Source organism: Nicotiana tomentosiformis, chromosome 9, assembly GCF_000390325.3.
Source record: "Nicotiana tomentosiformis chromosome 9, ASM39032v3, whole genome shotgun sequence".
NCBI lineage: Eukaryota > Viridiplantae > Streptophyta > Magnoliopsida > Solanales > Solanaceae > Nicotiana > Nicotiana tomentosiformis.
Genome location: NC_090820.1, coordinates 39717107 through 39742007, shown reverse-complemented (window position 1 = coordinate 39742007; position 24901 = coordinate 39717107). Strand labels below are relative to the sequence as shown.

General features: G+C 36.3%; 1 protein-coding gene and 1 non-coding gene across 2 annotated transcripts; both read left to right on the top strand.

Annotated features, from left to right (window-relative positions):
- The first annotated feature begins 16706 nt into the window (after positions 1 to 16706).
- LOC104098271 (E3 ubiquitin-protein ligase RHF1A) lies at positions 16707 to 22125 on the top strand. Its single transcript, XM_009604962.4, has 9 exons — positions 16707 to 16869; positions 16950 to 17085; positions 18586 to 18632; positions 18723 to 18785; positions 19105 to 19195; positions 19290 to 19597; positions 19830 to 19925; positions 20003 to 20363; positions 21737 to 22125. Exons 2-9 carry the CDS (start codon positions 16966 to 16968, stop codon positions 21746 to 21748), a joined length of 1098 nt encoding a protein of 365 aa, XP_009603257.1. The 5' UTR covers positions 16707 to 16869; positions 16950 to 16965; the 3' UTR covers positions 21749 to 22125.
- Positions 22126 to 23761: 1636 nt separating this feature from the next.
- On the top strand, positions 23762 to 23834 carry TRNAE-CUC (transfer RNA glutamic acid (anticodon CUC)). The gene has a single exon. It is a non-coding gene; the product is annotated as a tRNA-Glu (tRNA).
- Positions 23835 to 24901: the final 1067 nt, after the last annotated feature.

Here is a 24901-nt window from a genome sequence, read left to right as displayed (position 1 = left end):
GCAGGGTCTCTAAACCTCAAGATGCGCTCTCAGCAAAATTCCCTTCGCGGTCGCGCCTTTCCAACGCGGTCAACGGTGATTTTAGTACTCTAAGTAGCTTCTCTGATTCTAGTTTCGCGGACCGCATAATAGTGGCCGCCTCATTGGTGGTCCTTACGTGGCCGCGCTTTTCTGCCGCTCTTAGCGCTCCAGTCTCATTTGTGCAGGTTTGACTCTTTCATGAGTTGATTATGGCTTCTTTGCCTCATTTTGACCAAACCCTGCAAGCAAGCACATTAAGTTAGTTTTCGGGAATACCTTTAAGCATTTTTTACCCAAAACCTAAGCAAAAGAGAGCAAATAATAGGCTAAATAATACCCCAGACTTAGGTTTTTTGAGATGTGTAGATGACGCTGAAGCAACTAGACTATTGGAAGAAATACATGCAGGGACGTGCGAACCACACATGGACGGGTTCACATTAACCGAGAAAATCGTGAGAGCTGGATACTTTTGGATGACTACGGAAAGCGACAATATCTGTTACATGCCGAAGTATCACTAGTGCCAGATTCATAGAGATTTCATCCGGGTTCCATCAAATGAGTTAAATGTAATGGGTTCACCCTGGCCGTTCGCCGCCTGGGGCATGGACGTGATAGGACCCATAGAGCCTGCATCATCAAACATACATCATTTCATCTTAGTGGCTATCGACTGTTTCACCAAATGGGTCGAGGCATCTACTTACAAGGCCATCAAAAAGAAGGTAGTGGCAGATTTTGTCCGAAACAACATCGTTAGCAGAATTGGAATACCGGAGTCCATCATCACTAACAATGCTGCTAACCTCAATAGCGACCTCATGAGAGAAATCTGCGCGAAATTCAGAATTGTCCACCGCAATTCCACAGCCTACAGACTGCAAATGAATGGGGCAATCAAGGCAGCCAACAAGAATATAAAGAGGATTATGCGAAAGATATTGGACAATCACAGACAATGGCACGAGAAGCTACCCTTCACTTTATTAGGTTATCGAACTACCATGAGAACATCCACTGGGGCAATGTCATACATGTTGGTATACGACACTGAAGCGGTGATATCAGCAGAGGTCAAATTTGCACTGAAGCTATGATACCGGGGTAGTTTGTTCTAAAGAAAATCTTTCCCCATCAAGAAGAAGCCAAAGGAAATTTGCACCAAACTTGCAAGGTCCTTAAGTGGTTCACCGAGCACTGTCAGGTGGAGCTCTAATTTTGGCAGAAATGGATGGAAGAGTCAGCATGAATCCTATCAACTCAGACTCAATCAAGAGATACTATGTATGAAGGCAAATAAAGCTAGGGTTTTTATATAACAGAACTATGTTCAACCTGACTTCCCACGTAGGGTTCGATTTCTCTCCCCCCTTTCTCTTGTAATAGAAAAACCAAATATCACTTTTGTATGTTGTTCATGAACTATGCCGACTTGATTTCATCATAAAGAAATAGATAGGCAATCCTCATTGTATTCAGTCATCTCTTGTAATTGAGCTACGTTCTGGCCTGATTCCACTTGGATACGTAGAGTGTCTGGGTCAGACTCGGCCATTTTTTATTCTTAATCTCATCATTTTACATCTGTTGTAATCAAACTACGCTTCGACCTGATTCTATTTTGGATACGTAGGCTTCCTGAGTCAGGTTCAGTCATTTTCATCATTTTTTACTATCATCCCATGAACTGCATTTTGACCTGATTCCATTTTAGATACGTAGGTAACCTGAAAGGGATCGGTCATAACCTTAAGAAAGCCTTTTTTAATGCATTAGTTCTAATTTAGGATGCAGTCGCAACAGCAAGTAGCCGCATTGTCAGAGGCATCACGGAAGATCGATACCAATAGGACGAAGTTCTCAAAGGAATATGTTCGCATGTGGAGAACCTTTCGTAACATGTCATAATCCGGAATGACGTCATTTGCCTTAAAATAAACAAGTATTTTCAAAATGCTTTCTCTCTCTCTCTCTCTCTATATATATATATATATATATATATATATATACACACACACACACACACACAAAAACCAACTTCCCCCTACTATGAAGTTTTCTTTGAGTGCAGGGTCAACAGGGAATAAGGAAGCACTAGGACCACACTGGGGCAAATGACAGATCTGCCACTTGCCTAAGATTATCTCTCCCCTTTTTACTTAAAATTTTCTAGTACAATCTAAAGCTAACTCTTGAATCCTTTGCAGGTGCCTCGAAATCGGACAGCTGATACGGAAATTTGTACATAGCAAATCGTCCACTCACCTAATCATAGCATCTTGTACAAAACGGGTCATCGGCTTCACCAATCGAAGTCCTGTATATAGCAAACAACATGTTCAATCAATCAGAGCGCCCAGTAAAAATTGAACGTCGGCTTCACCAATCAAAGTTCAATATATAGCAAACCGCCAGCTCAATCAATCGGAGCGCCTTGTACAAATCGAACGTCCGCTTCGCCAATTGGAGCCTTGTGTATAGCAAACTGCAAATTTTGCCAACAAAAGCAATTCGCAACACAGATCGTCATCACAGAAACCGGAATAGACAATCGCAACCTCGTCACCAACATTCTGCCAATCGATGGCCGCAACCTAGGTTCGTAGTCAAGAGTATCTCTTGGGCATGCTTTTATTTCGTTTGCTATTACTTTGAATGTAACATTTTGTTCGTGCATCTTTAGGCATGATTACGATTTTAATCAATCACTCCCGAGTAGAGAATACTTTGTATTTCAGTGCAAAGCTCTCGCAACAAGTGGAGAAACACTTTACAAATCAAGCTCTCCCAACAAACAGAGACATTTCTCAGTGCAAAGCTCTCCCAACAAGCGGAGAAAATTTTCAAATGCTCCGACAGCTTTGGAATGGTACACAAGTTGTCTAACAAATCGAGTCATTCCTACATCATTTACATCACATCTTAATATATTCTACATTACAATATATTGGTATGCATGTATTTCATTTATTTTGCAGGAACAAACACCGCAACATGGAACTTTTTCTTAGCAGTAGACCGAACTACAACCCTATGGGGACAGCCAACCCAGTAAGGGGCCTAAGATCCCAGCTCAAGACGATCAACGAGCTCTAAATTTTGAATCATTCAAATTAAGCCGCAAAATTCAAACTACCATGAGTGACCAATCTTTCGTCTCGCCGTAAAGTCGCAATACGATACTAGGGCAATTCATGTGAGTGTCGCTTCCTCAAAATCCCTACTCCAAAACTACATGAGGCCTGATCCTCGTTAAGCCCGAGGTATGTAAGCAATTCAAAGCCAGAATTCGGCTCGATACTCCCGAATCTTTCTAAATTTTTCCTCAATTCAATCTTGCAATTCACCATTTCTAACTCTAGCAATACCTGCCTATAAGTCGGGACAAAATTATCTTTGGTTCAATTTCTTTACTCGAAAACTCTTTCATCGTCTCCAGTCAAAGAGGGGCAGCTGTTGACGGTCAATTTTGACCTTCCCTTTTAAAATTAATTTATTTATACTTAATAATTTACAATGAATGTTTTAAAAATATTTTCTATCAATAAATACCTATTTCCACAAATTAATTCAGTATTAGATTTTGAAATTAATCATTTGGTATTAGTATTATGTAATTACAAATATATTTACTATTTTAAGATTATTGAAATAATTTCTATGCGTATGTTGTATAATTAATTCAATAAATTACTTCTTAAAATAGTTAATTAGTTTACTATTTCAATAATTCAAAATTAATGTCCTAGTGAAGTAATTTTACAAATAATCAATTAATTACAATAATTAGTAGTATTTAAATTATTCTTAAAAGGTAGCCACTTTGTAATTAATAAGAGAATTGCAATCGTATCAAGGAATCCAACGGACACCAAAATTCCTCCCCAAAAATCTTTAATCCTTGATTCATCAGGGCCGCCGACGGCCCAGGTTAGATCTATCAACTTTAACCTAGAGACCAACCAAACTCCCCCTAAACCCTAATCATTTCACTCAAATGCCTAGCCGTCTCCTTTCCCTTTTCTCTCTTCTTTCTCTCATCTCTCAGCCTCCACCAATCACAAAAACCTTGCACAAATCCATGCAAGGTCAACAAATCAGCCATGAAATCACCCTCTCTTGCTTCCCTAGCCAGAATCCCGCTGTTATTTCCCTTTTTATTCACTGAATCTGTATCACCATAGTTCAATATCTCAAACTCAAAACACCATTCCTTCTTTGGCTTTCAAAACAAACTCAGAGATCACGTTGTCCCTGGGTTATGATGAAGGTTGTTTTCTTACATTTTGCATTGATAGATATTCAAAACCCCAAATCTGAAAACCCTAGACCCAATCGTACAAGGGTCAAATCTTTGAAATCTCCTATGTTTTGTTAAATCTATGGCATTCATGGGCATATCTCAGAGTTTAATCATGGTTATTTCAAGTCCAGAGGTCAAACGCAGTGATCTCTAGACATTTAAGCTTTATCCGGCAATCCTTGCCTTCAATGGTCGACTTCTCTCCTCTCAGGTAAAAATCCTTACTGATTTTCCCTCTGTTCTCTGTCAATTTCACTCAATCGTGATCACATCATATGGTAATCGTCATCTTCCACTATCCGATTTTGAATCCTCTAAAACCCTAGAGCCTTCGATAGCCACTATAAATAGAAGTCTTTAATGCTCTCACCTAACAACACCAACACACAACAAAATTATGATTCAATCACCTTAACACTGAGAAAGACACACACACAAACACTGAGAAGAATAGGATTCCAAGCCTTAGGTTCTTATTGTTTTTCCTTTCTTTTGCTGAGTAGTATCACTAGTCAAAACTTGAGGTTTTCTGGGAACTTAAGCAACTGAGAAGAGCTCTCGTTTGGTTTGTTACTTTCAAAAAAGTCAACACCTCTGTCATTCTTCTCTTTTGTTCATTTCTTTGTATGATACAAGCATGCTAAGTTAGGTCATGTATATTACAATTGTTATGGTGTCTAATATGTTAATACTTGTGTGTTGTTAGTTTAATTGTTGCTTGTGATTAGTTATCTTACTATGAGTCTTTAAATGATGATTGATTAAACTATATAATTGATTCTTGCTGATATTATTTCCTGAGTTTCCAATAGTCTACATGATTTAAGTTATTATATGTTCATGTTCACATGAACCTCATAGCTCTTATTGGTATGCACTAGTCCTTATCCTTGCTTGTTGCATCTCTGTAGCTTGTGAGTTTTTGAAGTTGAACTTATATTCTGATAACTGTGATTGAATGAATCTGAAGGTGTTAAGTTAATATCCTTTAAACCTTGAACATGAACTCTAAATGTTTATATACCATCTTCCTTGTTTATGCCTGTTAGACTGTTACTACTATGGTCTTTCATTTTGTTTAGTTGCTTGTTGCTTCTATTAACCTAATCTTGTTTGAACTAAACCTTTTTCTTCTTCTTCCAGTAATCATATTGTATACACTTGTTAAAGCTATGTCATCTTTCCTCATAATGTGATCATGATTCTATTTCTTTCTCTTTATTATAAAGACTGATAATTGGTTAGACTGAGCATTAACTGTTTTCTTGATTAGCCAACACTCTCAGCAACATGCTTATTTGGTATCGTATCTCCTATCTCTTATCCTTAGGGTCATCATGTATCTTTGAAAAGCTGGCATGCATTTTATCCTTTAAGGAACCTAGTTACTCCGCCCTAAGTTAAGTAATAACTTGTAAAAAAGAAGCATGATCATTTTTGTATCCATGTACTAATTTAGAATTAAGTTTTAAGTTAAACCTATCCATGCAATGTCTTTACCTTATCTATAACTTTTGCTTAATCTAATCCTACAAAACATCTGTAAAGTTTCCCATGTTTATATAAGATTACAACTGCATTTGAAGTATTTAGGTATCTGACCGAATATTGCATGTTCTTACTTAGTTTCTGATTATATATCTTGGCCAGAATTACCTTATTCCTTCCTCTCCTGATAACTTTAAAACCAAATCCAATCCCTAGGACTTATAAAGATTCTTGCTGATACTATCTGAACTTGATGATTTGTCTGAAGTTATTACCATTAGGAGTATGATGTTAAGGGATTCCCTGTTAGTCTGTAAATTTGTGGACCTATTGAGAAAGTTGATCATGTAATAGATAACTTTGAAACCTCTATATATGATGAGTTGTTGTTGTATAGCTTTGCCTTTACTTGGAGTATTGCTTTACTCCAAATTTAGAGTCTTGTAATATGTTTGTGATGTTTCTGATATTCACCTGTATGCGTTTTAGAACCAGATCTTTAGAATTCATGTGATATATGTTTGTTTTGGTAATTCAGTATAGACTACATGTTCTTATGTTAGGAGGGAAAGTATATTTTGTGGTGGGCTATGCTATAGAATTTAGTTTACATTGAAAGGGCCTCATTGGCATGTAAACCCATAAGAAAAATATGTGGTTAGTGTTTAAAGGTATTTGGGAGCAGAGTTTGACTCTAGGTTGGACTACCCTCCCCGGGACAAGCATTCCCCTGGGCCTTGAGTCCCTTGGGAACTTTGAAGTGTCGGGGGATCCAAATGGAGCATCGACCTTGGGTGGAGCTTCTTCCTTAGTTCTTAATTCATTTACGCATTTAGTTCTTTGAGGGGTTTAGTGTTTAATGACAACGAAAGGTTTTCAATGTGAATTATTTGCTAAGTAGAACCACCACATTAATATAATTTCCTATAGTATTGATTATTTCCTTGTTTCAATCATTTGTCTATATACTTGTCATGTGTATTTGATTATGCTAAGAATGTGAGAATATTTCTAATGACCTTCTTTTATTTTTTGGGCATTTGTACATTTGGTCCTGCTGAATTACTGAGGAACTCAGGCCCGAACCAGCTTTACTGTATCTTTGAAGAGTCCAGTCCTTCTATAGTTGTGCCTCTCAAATTGCTGGGCCTACCTTATTAAGGCCCAATCATCAGAGTCTAGTCCTCTCTCCCTACTTCCTTCGCTATTGTTCATTATATCCATAACTTAGTGTACTGCCTTCATTATCTTTCACCTACTACCTTTGATGTCTTATCACATTTTCATTATCATGCATTGCCACGTATATATATTAGATTATGTACTTTACTTTCATGCTCTAGTATTACATGAAATTTAGGCAAACCTTAATTAATATAGGACATGAAAGGAAATAGCTAGTAATTAATCTTCGCCTCCTATTAATTATAACTTTTCATCTTGCACACTCACTTTACTTAAAGGTTTTGAAGCTCAGAGCTTTAATCACAACGACAGCCCATTTTCAAAGAAAAATTAGGAAATAATCACTAATTTTCACTAACAAGGAAAGAAATCAGATTTTCATAAAAAGCAGGAACGAACGATCACCCAAACAAATTTTCAAAGACTCGCCTTCTTCAGAATTGTAAGAAAAATCAAGGTACATTTGGAATCGCTGTTCTTATGTATATTTTCTGGAAAATTTGTACAAGCATTTGTTTTCTTCAAAGATAATCACTTTCTTGACTTTATAATTACAAACCTTAAAATCTATACCACTTTCAAAACTCTCTTAACCTTCAATAACTCTTTTATAATCCTACACCCCTTCTAAATCTTATATATACTCCTTTTAACATGTAGTAAACCATGCCTTAGTAATTAAGCATAGTATAAATAACTGAGCCCTTAAAACTAGTCTAAGTCCTATGGAGCTACCCCATGTAGATTTTAAAGGTTTCCTAACACCTTCCCATTAGAAGAACAAAATTCCTTATCCATAATCTCACCGGTTCGCGGACCCATAATGAACATAACTTAGTAATTAAATAGGTACCCTAGTATACCTTTAAATATTAGGTGGCGACTCTTTTTCACCAACAACAGAGAAACCACAAGTTGAATCATGTCTTGACTAGTGCAAAATAGGGTGTAACATGACCCACGTTTTCGAATGCATCTTCAACCAGAGGTCGATTTAGATTGAATGTTCGACCCCCATCCCCATTAATAGCCTCATCGGCAGCTCTAAGGGCTGCTTAGGCTGCTAACTATGAAGCTTGCTCTCTCTGTTGTGCTGCCTCTCTTGCAGCTAATTCTACCCCATTATTTTCGTTGTTCACAATTTTATCTTGAGTTGAAGTCTGACCTACAAAGGATCCACTTAATTCCTTCTCCTTTCACAATTGCCGCAAGTGCTTGTCCAATTCCCGGCTGTATGGCACCAATTCCTTGGAAGTGGATCGAGTCACACACCACCCAACTTAACCTTTTGCCTGCACACAAATGAAAGAATGTGAATAATATAAAAAATTTGGTTTCTGAATTAGCACCAAAAACTATTTTGAACACTATTCATTTCTATTCTCGGCCAACGACGCCAAAATTTGGCGAGCGCAAAACACAACACGAAATCGATGCTCGCTAGCAAAGATAGTATAATATAATTACCATCTCCACATGGATTGGATTTAAATTATATTCAAGTAATTTCTGGCTTAAACGCTATTCAGGATGATCAACACTTTGATTTGGGATGATTAATACTAAACTAACAAACTAAAATTAAAGCAATTAATAATTGATCATAGAGAACTAGAGATAGCAAACTTGGATTGTTATTAGTGTGAGAAATAAGGGTCATGATATGATAGGTGCAAGATTGTTATCCTAGATTTGACATTGTCAAATTTCACTCTTAATGTTGTTCTATTGATTCTCTCAAATTCAACATGTTCTTATCCGATTATTCTGATTCAGGTTCCTCTCTCGGTTAAACCTAAAACGTTCAAATAAGCTAATATGAAGTGCGGTGAAACTTGCAAGAATCTATTGGTAAGAATGATCTAAAAGAAACTTCTCGTGAATCTTTCTCAATCTTAATTCAAACGGTAGATCACAAAGCTCTTTCAATTACTTTAAAGAAGTACCAAAATAAATTAAGACATGCGTTGCAACAATATTCAATATTATGCTCCTCTTCCGATTAAATACGATAATGAATAAAATCACAACTAGAGTTAAAGCTCCAACAAATTCAAGCAGTCAAACAATAATCAAATCCATAGATAACAATCAAGTCATCAATACATGTCAAACCCTACGGTAAACTACTCCATAATCATGGAGGGAGTCATCATAAATAGAGTTGAAGAACAAGAAAACATCAGTCCAACATTACAATCCAAACTCTCGTATTGAATTGGTATAAGAAAGATGAAATCTTGTGTCTTGAAGCCTCCAATGCTCTCCAAAAGAGCCCAAAGTCAAAAGTCCCTTCAAAAATGTGTTTCTGGTGTATTTATATCATATAGAAGCGGATTTGGATGTGTCACGATCCAAATCTCAACATGTCAAGATGACGCCTATCACATTAGCAGGCAAGTCGACAATAACAGAATAACTACAAATTTAAAAATTAAATCATGATGCGATAAGTTTAACAGTGAAAATCTCATAAATGCCTTATAAGAACAATTGTGACTCAACTATAAAATCTCTAAAATCCGGGTGTCAAAGAGTACATGAGCTACTAAGTGTTAACGCATTCTAAATCTCTAGTACAACTGTCTGAAAAGCAGAATAGTACAGACTAAAACTAAAAGGAAGGAGATTCGAGGTCTGCGGGCGTCATAACAGCTACCTCAATAGTCTCCGAACAGATACTGCACCAAATCTAGCAACCGCCATGTAGTATGAGTACAACCAACCCAATACACTCAATAAGTAACAGAACTAATCTTGGGCTGAAAGCAGTGACGAGCTCAGAAAGATACTATCTAAATCCAGATAATGACAGCACATATATAACAATAAAAATGACAGTAATAACTCAAGGAAACTCCATAATCAGTTCGTACACAGTACAGAAAATGTAGACATGCTTTCGAGTTCAACACTGATAAAATATGCCAAGTACATCTAGCATGGGGAATGTTACATCTCTATGACTACATGGAAAATATGCATGTCAAATGTAATACATCACATTGATACTCCAAGTACTCATGCTCTCAGAGTACTCAATCTGACTGTCTCAACTCCCACTTATTATACTCAATCACTCAGCATTGTACGGTACATGCGCTCACTGCTGGTATGTCGGACTCCGGAGGGGCGGATCCTACCCAAGCACTAATATAAAGGTAATATGGTATGTTGCGGCGTGCAACCCGATCCCATAATAATAGATAACGCCTATAAGGCCTGTTGTGGCATGCAACCCGGTCCATATATATATATATATATATATATATATATATATATATATATATATATAGCAACCTCGATCCACAATATCACTCACAACACGACTCTTAGGCCCCAACTCAGTCATCAATCTTTCCAGTCTCATGGGCTCACATATCCCATACCACTCAGCCCAAACAATGATAACATGATGTAACTGTAATGATAATCGATAGTGAGATATGATATTAAAATGAATGAATATGACTGAGTACATAATTTCAATTTAAGCAAATAACTCTGTTTGCAATAAATTTGTGCAGAAAAATAAAACTGCAATCACAAAGAAAAAGATTTTATTGATAAACATTGCAGGTTACAACTCTGTTTTTCCCTTGATTCTTCCCTCCGATTTGTTATCCGTAATTCGAGGGCCTTAGCGACGTATTTCTCGAACGTAGGATGATATGCATCTCCTTGATGTATTTGATGATTAAGAAGCATATAACAACACTCCATTTGGATCTTGAATGTTGCTAGAACTTTGAGCAAGACATATCTGACATGTCTTTGATCTCTAATGAATATTCCATGAATTTTTATGGAATTTTGAGATCGTATATGTGATCTCTTTGTGCACTATGAGATTGATGAGATTATCTTTGAAGGACATATGCATCCTTATTTAAAGGCATGGATTAAGGTTTGGGTGGAGTAGCCACCAAGTAACCCTAATCGACTCCTAATATTTCAAGAGTCGCCTTGAATTTAGGATTTATCTTGATCTGTTAAAATTTCAGTGTCTACAAATGCCCCTACTTCAAGGTTTACCGAGGTGTAGGCTTGCTGAAATATGAAGACGAGACTTGAAGTACCCGGCCATCATAACATATAATCTTGAAACTTGTAGTTTTCGATTTGCAGGAGGAAGGGATGAATGGCAAAACTGGTCCCACTGGGAGTTCCAGAATTTGTAGACAATAAATTGCGTCGAGAGAATAAAATCAGGACCGAAAAATATTGCAAAAATATTAGTATTTTATTTCAAATAATATGAGTGTACAATCTCTATGAATCCCCTGATTCTTCTTTCCAATAGTAAATAAATTCAAGGGCCTTTGATCTTGATCTTGAATATGTAGTTGTTGCCACGAACGATGATCTTGTTCTTGAGCTTGAGCTTGATTGCTTGAACTTGACCTTGATTTGTTCTTCGTTCTTGAGCTTGAACTTGATTTGTTCTTCGTTCTTGAACTTGATTGCTTGAAGCTTGAAACTTGTGGAGGAATTTATAGCGTTTGATCCACGAGCTCTTTCTTGCTTCTTGTTATAACTTCTGGTGTGTTTTCTGTGTTATGAGGACTCATATTTATAGTTGTGGGAGGGAAGAGTTATGATAAGAAGAAACTCTTTCTGACTAATCAAAAAGAGTGTGACATGACCGCATTTGATTGGTCAGAACATGTTACTTGCACACGTGGTGCAGTTTCATTAACCTTCTAATGTGACTTGGCATGCCTTATCATTTTGATAAATGGCATGATCCTATTGGATTTTCCGTTTGACTTGGCGTGCCACGTCATTTCACGTGTGACACCAAACTGGGCAAGTAGGAAGATAATATCTTGGGCCTAATGAAATTGACTCATTACTTTTGTAGCCCAATTAAGTGGGTTAGCCTAACGGATCCGGACTTCATTATTTAATTCATATATATTGGACTAATATATTTAATCTAATTATATTGGCCCATAATATTTATTTGGACTAATATATTTAAAATAGTCCAAATTATTTTATTGAATTTAAATTCAATAAATTTTGCATGCCTACAAACTCAACAACAGAAATGACCTCAACGGGTCCCAACAAAATAGGCATATAGCATAAATATGAAGTCTAACATGGATCACAACTCAATTACTCTAACACGTAGAAATTTCATGGATAGAAACAAGATTAGATAACTACACATTACCACAGAATCAACCGAGCCATAGTTACCATGATGCACGCCTATACGCCTGTCACCTAGCATGTGCGTCACCTCAACACCAAGCATATAACACGTAACACAGGGATTCATACCCTCAGTACCAAGTTTAGAAGTGTTACTTACCTTAAAATGCGCAAACCAATACTCCAACAAACCCTTGCCTTGTGAATCGGCCTCCGAACGACTCGAATCTAGTCACAAATAACTTAATATAGTCAATACAAGCTATAGGAATCGATTCCATACGGTAAATCTATGTTCTTTAACCAAATTTAAAAAGTCAATCCAAAATATCAACCCCAGGCCCACGCCTTGGAACCCGTCAAAATTTACAAAATCCAAATACACATTCAATAACAAGTCCAACCATACCAAAATCATCCAACTCTAACCACAAATTGATCCTCAATTTCCCAAATCTTACTCTCTAATACACGGGTCAAAATCCCCAAATTCTAACTTAGATTCATAATAATTAGGTGAAATAATCAATGGGTATTCAATATACATGGACAAAAGCGATCAAAAATTACTTACCTCTTCAATCTAGGTGAAATCCCTCCAAATATCGCCTTAGTCCGCACTCCAAAATTCCCAAAATGATAGAAGAACTCAAACCCTCGATTTTTAAAACACTGCCAGCAAAACTGCACCTGCGGCCCTCAATGCGCACCTACGGGACCGCTTCTGCGGTCCAGGCTTCGCTCCAGCGCATCCGCACTTGCGGAGACAATCCGCTGCTGTGACCCCAGCCTCTCCTACCAAAATTCGCTTCTACGGCCAACAACCTCGCACTTGCGGGCTCGCAGATGTGGAAAGTACCTCACATTTGCGGCCTCTTCCAACCCGGACAAACTCCGCACTTGTAACGAGCCTGTCGCTTTTGCGACTTCTCACCTGTGACCTCAATCTCGCATGTGCGATTACACCAGGCATCAGAAAAACACAGCCAAGATCCTAAGTCCAAAACAAATCCAAAATCACTCTGAATCTCACCCGAGGCCCCCCGGACCCAATCCAAAAATACCAACACATCCTAAAATATGATACGAACTTAGTTGAGGCTTCAAATCACATCCAACAACATCAAAAATACGAATCGCATCCCAATTCAAGCCTAATGAACTTTTGAACTTCCAACTTCTACAATCGATGCCGAAACCTATCAAACCAACTCCGATTGACCTCAAATTTTGCACACAAGTCATAAATGACACAACAGACCGATTCCAACTTCCGGAACCAAAAAATGAGCCTGGTATCAATAAAGTCAACTCTCGGTCAAACTTCTCAACTCTCCAAACCTTCAACTTTCCAACTTTCACCAATTCAAGCCTAAACGACCTCCAAATCAATATCCGGACATACTCCTAAATCCAAAATCACCATACGAAGCTATCGAACCATCAAAACTTCATTCCGGAGTAGTTTACACATAAGTCAATCAAGTCAACTCTTTCAACTTAGGCTTCTAATCTTGGGACTAAGTTTTCCAATTTATTCCGAAACATCTTCCGAACCAAACTAACCACCCTGGCAAGTCAGATAACAACAAACTAACATAGAATAAGCAATAAACGGGGAAACGAGACTACGATACTCAAAATGACCGGTTGGGTCGTTACAGGACGGAACTACCATTTTCAAGCCGAAACAGGAAAATACTCTAAAGCAAATTCATATGTGCGACGCAGGGCACGACGCCCAATGCGCCATGCCGGTGGAGAAGTTCATAAGCCATATTTTCTTGTCAGGCAGCCCACACAACACTGCCGTGCCGCGCCTCGCGGTGCTCCCGTCTGCGTGGCAGTGTAAAATTCTAAGAGTAGGCTTTTTTGTTCACTTTTTGATATCCAGACTTGGTCCTCGACCCCTGAACACGATCCTAGTTTATTTCCTTGGGCTTTTACTCAGACTTCAAAGCTCCACATTGTTCGATTTAGCTCCAATTTATCTTTTTAACTCGGAATCAGTTCGTGCAAGGCATAAATACATAATAAGTGCAAATCACTATCATTTAAGCTCAAACGCAAGTAAAGTGTTGTAATTAGAGTGCAAGATACGACTAAAATACGGGTTTCTAGCCTACCATCACACTACCACACCATGTTAATTATTGATCTTAATTTGTATGATGATTCAATATGAATGATAACAAAATAAGAACAAAAGAAGAGAAAAAACTTGCTGGTGGGTACGGGGGATTGGAGAGGACGGCGGACAGGTGCAATTGCTCTAAGGGTGAGAAGAACAAAGGGTGGGTGGGGGTGTATGGGTGTGGGGTGTAGAAAATAGGTTTTCCTTTTTCTTTTTTACTCATTATTCATTTTTTAATGATTATTTTGGACCCAAATACCTCATGTCCTTATTAAATTCGTTAATTTTCCACATCATTAAACTCTCTTTGTTTTTTTGTTGGTTGTAAAAAAAATGTATAATTGCTACAAATTTGGGCTGGTATTCAATTGGAATATGGCTTAGGTAAGGTGTCCAAGAGAAAAATCCAAACAAGTTTAGTGCGCCGCATATGATTTTTATTATACTATTTTAATTATAAATAGTATGAGTGTTTGCATCTCTTATGCTCACTATGAATGCTTGATTTATTAAGACTTGTTTATCCTATGTTAAGACGAAATTGAAATAGGACAAATGTAGATTTCTTATGGCTTTAATTTTTTCAACATGCTCGCGTTCGATTATTTTCACCTTTGTCATATCCAGATTCTAGAAGTTAGCTACACGTAGTTGATAAAAAGATCAAACCTGAAATTTTTAAAATTAATATAGGTGACTATAACCATTATATTAACCTTGAAAATGTAGATATGCATCCGAAATAACCTCATTTGAAAATTATTTGATAAAGGAGCTAAACGAATAGTGCTAGTTTTGGGTCTTATGTTCTAAAATCTAAAGTCTCTCTTCATATACTAGTGAGACAATAAAATCATTATCAATAAAATATATATATATATATATATATATATATATATATATATATATCCACTTAATAAATCTGTTATTATCTCATTTCCAGAGATAACTTTCCCCAACCACCTCATATAATTTTAGCTATTTTAATAAAGTGAAACATGAATATTATTTTCTTAGCTACACAAATATTAGATTTTAACAAAAAAATGTACTTCAACAATCATAAATAGTTGTGTCAACTTCTCTTGCTACCATATCAACAAATAATTGTAAATACATCAATGCAATAATACTTTAAGGGTAAGTATTTCATCATCAAAAAATTAATTATCGTATTCCATCTGGTGTACTCTTAAGCAACTAAAAGTTGTAACTCAATATTGCATACCACTTACAATATTAAAAACTAAACATGATAAGTAAGGTCGGCACGACCCACTAATAGGAAGACTAGGATTTGCTCTACCCCTCTAACTATTTTTCCTTTAAAGGATTGGTTCAAGTGAAAATTCCAAAACTATAGTATTTTATATTAGTAATAATAATGACAACAATAAGGTGAAATGAAGCCATTCCAAATAATAATAATAATAATAATAATTTCATCAAATAATTAAATAGTTAGAGCACCATACTTACAATCTTTCTGATTCAATTTCATGCATTTTTTAAAATTTAGGACTCCTTTGGCCATAGATTTTGCAAAATATTTTCCAAATTGTTTTTGACAAATACATGTTTGTTTATAAATTTTATCCATCGTTTGGCAAATTCCCAAAACTCAAAACCCAAATCCCAAAAATCAGATCAATAGCTGGTTTTGGCCCAAAATATTACTATTATATTTTTTAAAAATTGTCCCAAACTTTTGTATTTTATAAAAGAGCTCACAATTATTATTTTGTAACAATGGTCATCTGATATGATATTGTATTATGTAGTTTATTATAAAAATAATAATTTTGTACCAAATTTATTTATGTTCAGGATTATAGTTTGTGATAATGATAATGAATGTTATTGATGAAAGTTTTGTTGGGTATTTGTAATAGTTTTTACAACTTGTGGATGTGAGTCATATTTCATGTTATTTCAAAAAAATAAGTGAAATATATTTTGAAAATTGATGTCCAAACACATTTTCATCTTAAAAATCAAATTTTATCCGAATCAAATTTTTTTAAACAAATTTAGTAATCCATAGCAGTACCTTTACGCAAGTCGTGAGCATGAAATAATATTAAAAAATTAGAAAATTAAAGTCCAAAGTAGACTTGACTCTCGTTCTTTAGTAGTACGTCATTGTTGATTTTGAGATGGAGAAAATAATTCAATCAAGTTGTATGGGACAAGAAGAGTCAACAGAGACCCCCTCACCCGCATAGTAAATAATTACTACATTAATTAGTACTAATATTTAGTTATTTTTCAATAAGCAGACAATAAAACCAAGACTGAAAATTTAACTCTTTTTTTTTGGGGGGTAAAAAAAGGTAGAAGAGTTGATTTATTCCAACAACCGTCTGAATAGAGATCGGATTGTTTTCCAGCAATCTCTCATCCATAATTCTTTTCTTTTGACCTTTTTACACGCTTTCTCTCTCTACAGCCTACACTTTTCTAGGATTTCGTTTTTAGTAACTACTATTTCTATTTCTTTCATCTTCCTTCCTTCTTCATCTTTACTTTATTCTCCACATTTTCCCCTTACCTTTCTGCTTTCCCTCTCTCCGTACTCTCTCTCTCTATATATATATATATTATATACATTTGTCTCTATATATCCATATACTTACATTTTGATTGTTACAGTGTTAAGCTGAATTTCATGGCCAACGATTCGTTTAACTCGCCGCCGATGATCGTGTCGCCGGCCGTCGTTGATGATAGCTTTGAGGATGCCTGTAGTATCTGCCTTGAGCCATTTAACTCCGATGATCCTCCTGATGTATGCTTCGCTCCTGTTTTTTTATGCATTTTTGTTTTTATTTGATTTTTGTTGCTAAAAATAGATTATATATATTGCGTAGAAGTTAGGTTTTTTCTGTTTTAGCATTTTCCTTGAGCTGTTTAACTCCGTTGATCCTTCCTGCTGTATGCTATCTCCATTCTTCGCCTCCTGTTTTTGATGCATTTTTTTCTGGCTAAAACTAGATTATATATATTGCGTGGAAGTTAGGGATTTTCTGCCCGTAGCATTTTCATCTTCTCCTGTTTTTTTTTTTTAAATGTATTTTCTGTTATATCCAAAAAGTGCTATATATTGCGTAAAGTTGAGGCTTTTCTGTTTATTAAGGAGATGTTAGATGATTCTAATGTGCGGTGATTTGAATGGCGGAGTACTATTGTGTAATTTTCACGCCTTGGAAGTTCCGACAACTTTTTAATGGAAAGAAAAAAATAGGAAAAAGTTTGGATTTTGTGGTTTAATTATTGAAATTTAGTGTGACATGTTGTTACTCATGTATGTCTTTATTGATCGCGGTTTGATCAGTAGGTTGTCATTGTTACATTGAAGATCTAATACTATGTGGGTTTTTTTCTTTATCAAAATTTTCTTTTGATGGAACATAATTTCGAGAACTTTTTTCCCCCTGTTTTCAGGAGTTGTTATGTGCACCAAAATGTCTATCTTATTCTTCTAATAAGACTGAACCTTTTTCTAATTTCTGGACTCTTTTATTAGCCCCCTGTTATGTTAGGATTTGCATAATGATAATGTAATCTACTGGAGAAGGATATGTAAATGAGTATGCATGAATTCGTGGTATGATTTAGATCTTAGTTATGCATTAGAATTGCTTGTTCTTATAGTAAGCTTGGAGTATGGTGGCCTGGTAATTTTTTTGCTTAGCTTCTCAACAAAAAAAAAGAGTATGGTGCGCGTAGTTTCTCTGCTGATCTTGCTGATATACCCATCTAACATTTGTTTTGTGATTTAGTATGGTCCAATGTTTGGTCAGACCCCAATGGAAAATAATGCTATTAATTGATTTCTTAGGATTTTTCTTATGACCGGAAATTAGTCTGGGATCAACCCTTAGGACCTAGTGACCAACTGATGCCTTTGAAACTCGGGGATAATGGGCCCATCCCTCGGTCCTTCTCCACTTAAATATTAGGCTTAGATCGCATGGCGCAACGCTCAAACCTATGACTTAAGTCACATGTCCCTCAACCTTTGCCACTTGAACTAATTCCTAGGGGCTATAGGATTTTTTTAATTTTTCCGACTATTTGTACTTTGTGAACTAGTTTGAATATCCTTTTTCCAAAAGATTATTAGTCAGTTTTCTTCAGTTTGACGTAAAGGAAGTATGTATCAAAGTGATGTTACAAAGTTTTTGCTGTCTCATGGTGATGTCTTCTTTTGATTCTTGTGGCAATTCTTTCTTATGCTTGATTATGTGCATTCCTCCAAGTTTCTTAATTTCTTGTTTCGTTTCAGGTAACAGATTGTAAGCATGAATATCATTTGCAGTGTATTCTTGAATGGTACATTCGAAATTTGTTATTATGTTGCACATTTTAACCACCATTGTCTTGGTCGATGTGCTCAATGAACATCTTGTAAATTCTGTTCAGGTCTCAGAGAAGCAAGGAGTGCCCAATTTGTTGGAGGGTTCTTGCGCTAAAGGACCCTGCGAGGTATTCAAACTTCTATGGCTAAGAATGCTACTGTATAAGAATCAACCATTGACTTTCTCGTGGAATTGGTGTATTGTTTATGTGGTTTCCTCGTTCTAGTATCCGACATTAAACTTTAGTCTGCGGCCAAGAGCTGCTAGCTGCAGTACGCAATGCAGCCAGAGTTACATACCTTATTCTATTTTTTCTGCAAGGAACTTCATATTGTTTAATTCAGAATTCATATTGTTTAAGAGCCAAGCATTCTGATTGATACCTCATTGCTGCATATTTATTTCCCTCTTTTGTGATGATCTCCATCAAATAAATTTGCCTCCAGCCAAGAGCTACTGGCTGCAGTGGAGATTGAAAGGAACATGAGGTCAAGGATTAATGTGCGTCATACCAACGAGGACGTTGAAGCCAACCATGTGGGTGACATTTCCAAACTTGGAATTGGCTTCTGCATTTCTTTCCATTACATTTAGCTTCATTTATACTGAGTTAGAGCCTTAGTGTCTTCAGGATGCCCCTCAGCAGAATGATTCTGATTTTGAGGAGCGAATTATGCGACATTTTGCTGCTGCGACAAGTAGAGTGCGTCTTGTCAACAGAAGAAGAAGACAGGCGTCTTCAGGAATTGGTCCTACACAGGTTGTCCCTTCTGTGCCGGTAGGAGTTAGGTCAAACCAGACACAGAATAATGAATCCACCGTACAGCCCCAAGGCTTTGGGTTTACTGGGGATGGATCTGTTGCTTCTGCAACTTCATCTAGTATTGGGCCTGCATCATCATCAGTTCCTGCCCATGGAAATATTCCTTTTAAGCTTAGGTATGATTGAAAACTATAAAGCCTGATAAATAAATCGAGAGCTTAATGAAGCTAAGTCACCTAAAGATTAAAATCCATAATATGCGTTATCTCTTAATCCTCGATGTGGTTACTAAGTGCAATGTAATTGTGGCAGCACTACTCCATTTTTACCTTTATTTTCTTTGAGTTTTTCCACAATCGATTCAAATTGTAAGCCTCACTATTTGGTTACTTGTTGGAATTCCTTCAGCCAACCACCGGCTTATGGCCCGCAGGGGTCAAGCTCATCCGAGTTTCTTGCATTTTCTGAATCTATAAAATCGAAATGGTCTGCTGCTTCCGCGAGGTAAGGAACTCTAATTTGTGTTTCCCTTGAAAGCTATTTTTATTTTGCCCCTGAAGCTATTGTTTTTGTTTCAACAGGTATAAAGAATCAATCTCAAAAGGTACTCGTGGTTTTAAGGAAAAATTATTATCACGCAACACCTCTGTCAAGGAACTTGGCAAAGAAGTTCAGCGTGAGATGAGTGCTGGAATAGCTGGCGTTACAAGAATGATTGAACGACTTGATCTTACTTCAAAACGTACTGGAGCTTCTGAACCATTATCTGCATGTACCATGGGTACCTCAAATTTTCCTAGTAGAGGAGTGTGTGAGCAAGGAAATGTGACATTTCAATCGCATGATGGTTGCAGAAAGAATTCTACAATTGAAGTAACTCCTACCACTCCTTCATTGATCTCCAACACCAACACTGGCCAAATGGAAATTTCTCTTAGACAGGTTTGTAGTTGGTTCAACTATATCTCAAATAATTATGAAGCTTTACTTGTTTCCGTGTTCGTCATCCCTGATGTTGCCAATTTGCTCTTCCATTTGTTATCTATAGTTTCTGCTAGATTTTTTATTTCCGTTAAACAGAAAACCAAACTTGGAAGCCTAATCTGCTTGAATTTTTTCTTATTGAACATAAATTACTGGGGTACAACTATGGAATTGGAAATTTGACTCAGAATCTAAAACAATATTTCCTAAACAGAATACATTACAGACGACCTTTTTTTATTATTTTGTTTTTTATAGGCCACGTTATATATTTCCTTTTTGTCTCTCTCGAAAATTAGAAAATGAAGATTACAGTCAGGCAAGTGGAGATATACTTATTATATGCCTTACAAAATATTTCCGTTGCTCCGCCAGGCCATATTTATATGGAAAGGAAGAAGCAATTAAATAAAAGATTTGCGTCAATGCAGTAGGAATGTGGTTTGATTTAGGCAGGGGTGGATCTGCGTATAACTTATGGGTTCATCTGAACCCAGTAGCTTTGGCTCGAACCTTGTGTATGTGTTTAAAAATCCACTAAATAAGTACAAATAATAGATTTTGAATCCAGTAAATCAAATGGGTGGTGATAGATTCTTGAACTTGAACCCATAATATTCAAATCCTAGATCCGCCTCTGGGTTTGTGAAATGATTAAAAGCTACGAAAGGAAGATGAATCTGAGTGTGTTAAGGATGTTCAGTATCTGACACAGTTGTGCATTGATAGGATTTTAGGTGCTCGTGCTTCCTATCAGGGGCGATGTGTTAGAAAGAGTTTCCCATGACATTTCTTATTTCATATGTTCCTATGTGCTCAATAGAAAAAAGAATAATGGATCTGGTCGGATTGTACCACCTCAGTCAGAAACTTGAACTGTTAGAAAAAACATATTTATTTTACTAAAAATGTGTCTGCATTCACGTGCGTGCTGATTCTTATTTCATGATCAAGTTTGTGTAAATACTTTTTGACGAAGGATTGCAATAAGATTTGACCTAAGGCCACCTTTTACTTTGATACCACGTTGAATTGCGTTAATACCTTATATAAAAATTTAAGCTATTGCAGAAACCTTTATTTATTTAATTATGTCATCGACAAGCCTCATTAAAAATTACAAACAAATCAAATTGATTATTTGGAAGTTACAGTTCAGCTTCTTTTCCTTATCTCATCAAACTAGTAAGGATTATCAAGCAACTATAACATGAGGTTAGGATTGGAGATTACCAAAAATTTATTTTAACAATCCATCTCGATGGTTCTCTTTGTTTTTGAAATGAGCTCTTTCCATTGTTTAATCGTTTCTTTCCCTTCTTTTTATTCAGAATGGAAACTGATGCTGCAACCCTGTCGAAATCAGAATAAATGGTGCCTGATTATGGTCCTCTTTGTCTCTGCTATCTACTTATTAGCATAATCTAAAATCTGCAAGTGACGTATGTTCTAAAGGTCAGTTATCGCAGTAGGAGATTGACTTGCGTCCTGCAGTTACTGTGTGAAACATGGAGATTGATATGCTGTTGAAGAAATTACAGTTTGTGCTTAAGCCTTAAGGTCTCATGACCTCTGTTCTCTTTCCTGTAAACCTGTAGGACAGGAAGACTGCGAAGTAGAAGATAAGCTTGTGTAAATTTATAACCGTGTCCATTACCTTAATGGATATTGAAGAGTGGATGTCTTATGGACTATCCTTCATTCTTCTTTTTGGTGGCAATATTTTCTTCTCAATTCTGCTTTTCACTGTTGTAGCTGATATTTACTACCATAATCCAGAAGCTTGATCCGCGTGATTGCAAGTGACTGCTTGAAAATGTAGCAGACGCATTATAGTGAGTGTTAGTTTTTGGTCATCACATTGCTGCCGTGCACCTAACCTTCTAAGTCTCGCCTGTAGGTGTTGTCATGTATGTGAAATATGGAGTACGATAGTTACTTTACAGCAACATGGTCCTCTGATTAATTGATGTCACGGTCATAGCAAAGACATAGATGACTAATAAGGATGTCAACCATAAACAGAATCATTATAAGAAAAATTGAGTTTAGTGTAGGTAAAGGACACCAAAATTCTTATTGATTAGTAGCAAGACCAAATGGGTGGAGAACTTGGCTTGTGAAGTAGGAATGAATCGTGGGCATGCATACATGGTGCAATCGCACTCTTCCATAGTCCATTAACCTTCAATCCGAGAACATGATATCTTTTCTTCTTATGATCATTCAATGTTTTTTTTCATCCCTTCCCATACTAAACCGAGATTAAGGAAACCGGCTCCTCCTGTAATCTCCATTTCCTACACCTCACCTATTTGACAATTTCACAGTTAAGACACTTCACTTTTAGGAGTTTTTATTGCCTTTGCTCATAGCAGACAGACTGCTATACAATATAACTCGTTATTCTGTTCCTCACTCATTTCAAAACTTTAAAGTAATGATTTGAATGGAAAATTTTCATTACCCCATCACTTAAAGAGAGAGAAATTGAAGAAATAAAGAAAAAGAAAAGAATAAACATGAAGAGAAGGTTGAGGGATGGGATTCCACCTTTCACTACTCAACCCACGTTTTCTTTTCTTCTTTTAAATTATACGGAGAAAGGAACAGTAAAAGTAATTTCAAATAGCCGAATGTTGAGTGATAGAAATCTTACACGAAGCTTGTCAGCAGGCCTGTAATGAGGATTGAATGCTTGATGGATTGGGTTCATAAAATGAGGGAACTTGTGATCAGCCTTAGGCTCCACAACTTGTTGTCATTTACAGGTTGAGTTTTTCTTGCGACAGACCAAAGACCTCCACTTGTAATGAAATAGATGCTAGACGTCTTTGAAACTCTAGGTTTAATAGTCCACTCTGCTTCAAATACTCGTATCCATGTGCGAATTGACGTCTAAACGTGTCATAACAGGCAAGCAGCAAATTAAACTTCTCTAACGTAGGACATGTAACACTCATTTCTCTCTTCTTATTGGCAAATGAACTGAAAATCAGCTGAATGCAGTACTTGGTTTCTGTGGTCTTTTTTGCATACAATTCATTATTCATCTCAACGGGATGGAAGTAGTGAGAAGGCTATTGAAACTTGAACTCTTGGACTGCAATTCAAATTTCAATTGTAACCTTCACTATTGGATTGGACTAATTCTTTTACGGGGTTTACGATATAATTGGCATAAGCAAAAAGTAATCTACGGAATGCAACGAATAATTGGGGAAGTTACTGATTAACATTGAATTGAACCTCCTTTCATGTAGTTTTTCGGCAATAAACAAAGATAGTAGTAGTATTATACTAATAGTCAGTACACTAAGGCTTGTTAAAGTGTACTGCGTGGTTATCTCAACAAATCCGTTGTAGTCTAGTTGGTCAGGATACTCGGCTCTCACCCGAGAGACCCGGGTTCAAGTCTCGGCAACGGAAATCTCATTTTTCCTCCCCATAAAGGCTTTTGTACTCCGGGTTACAATTGCATCCTTTTTGTCTTGAGAAATTTTCAGAAAACACTAGTGTTTAGTGTTTTTGTCTTGAGAAATTTTCAGAAAACACTAGTGTTTAGTGACTATTAACATTCTACGCATAGAAGAATCTACAATAGAGAGCAGCAACTGGCATGTAGCCAAAAGAAAACGAAAATTGTACTTCAAAAAGCTATGACTTGATTGCCTACCAACTCAGATTGTAATCTAATGGAAATAGATTAAGTCTTATTTGTATGATAGAAGCAAATACAAAATTCAGCGTGTTTGTGAAGGCAATTGCCTAAGGATCTGATCAAAGAGAATACGCAATTCCAGAAGTACAAATTAAGGGTGCATTTGCATCATTATAACAAGTGTCACTATTGACGTTGTTTCAATGTTTTCGGAAACGAGGGAAAATATTCCCGAAACAGTGTGTTTGCCTCAGAGGTGAATTAAAATGAACAGTGGCATCAATATCGGGTTATATCTTCTTTTATTCATTCTTTAATTTCCTACCCTCAGTGATTTATGATATCTTACTTCTATAAATTTAGGGTAGTTATTTATTATGTGTTGATCTCAGGAATAACATGTATTTGCGGTTAATTTGTTATTCCTTTGACCATATGAAAACTATTAGTAGTTGATATAGAATTTGATAACATGCATAAATTATGTGGAAGATTATTTTCAATGTTGTAAGATATGAATTAGGCTTACATTGATACTTGAAAGTATTTTGAGATCATGAATGTAACATATCTAAAGATGAACATATATATATGTTTGATTAAAGAAAGAGATTAAACTATTTAAAGTGTTGTAATGGTTTAGCTGGAAAACTATGTGGAAAGGGAATTAAAATTCTCGTGATTTTCTATACCCGTTATGGAGAATAAAATCTTCGTGATTTTCTACTCCTGCTTCGAGATCAAAATCTGCGTGATTTTTCACTCGTTCATTGAGATTAAAGTCTTCGTGACTTTCTACTCATTTGTCGGAATAAAGTTTAAGTGACTTTATACT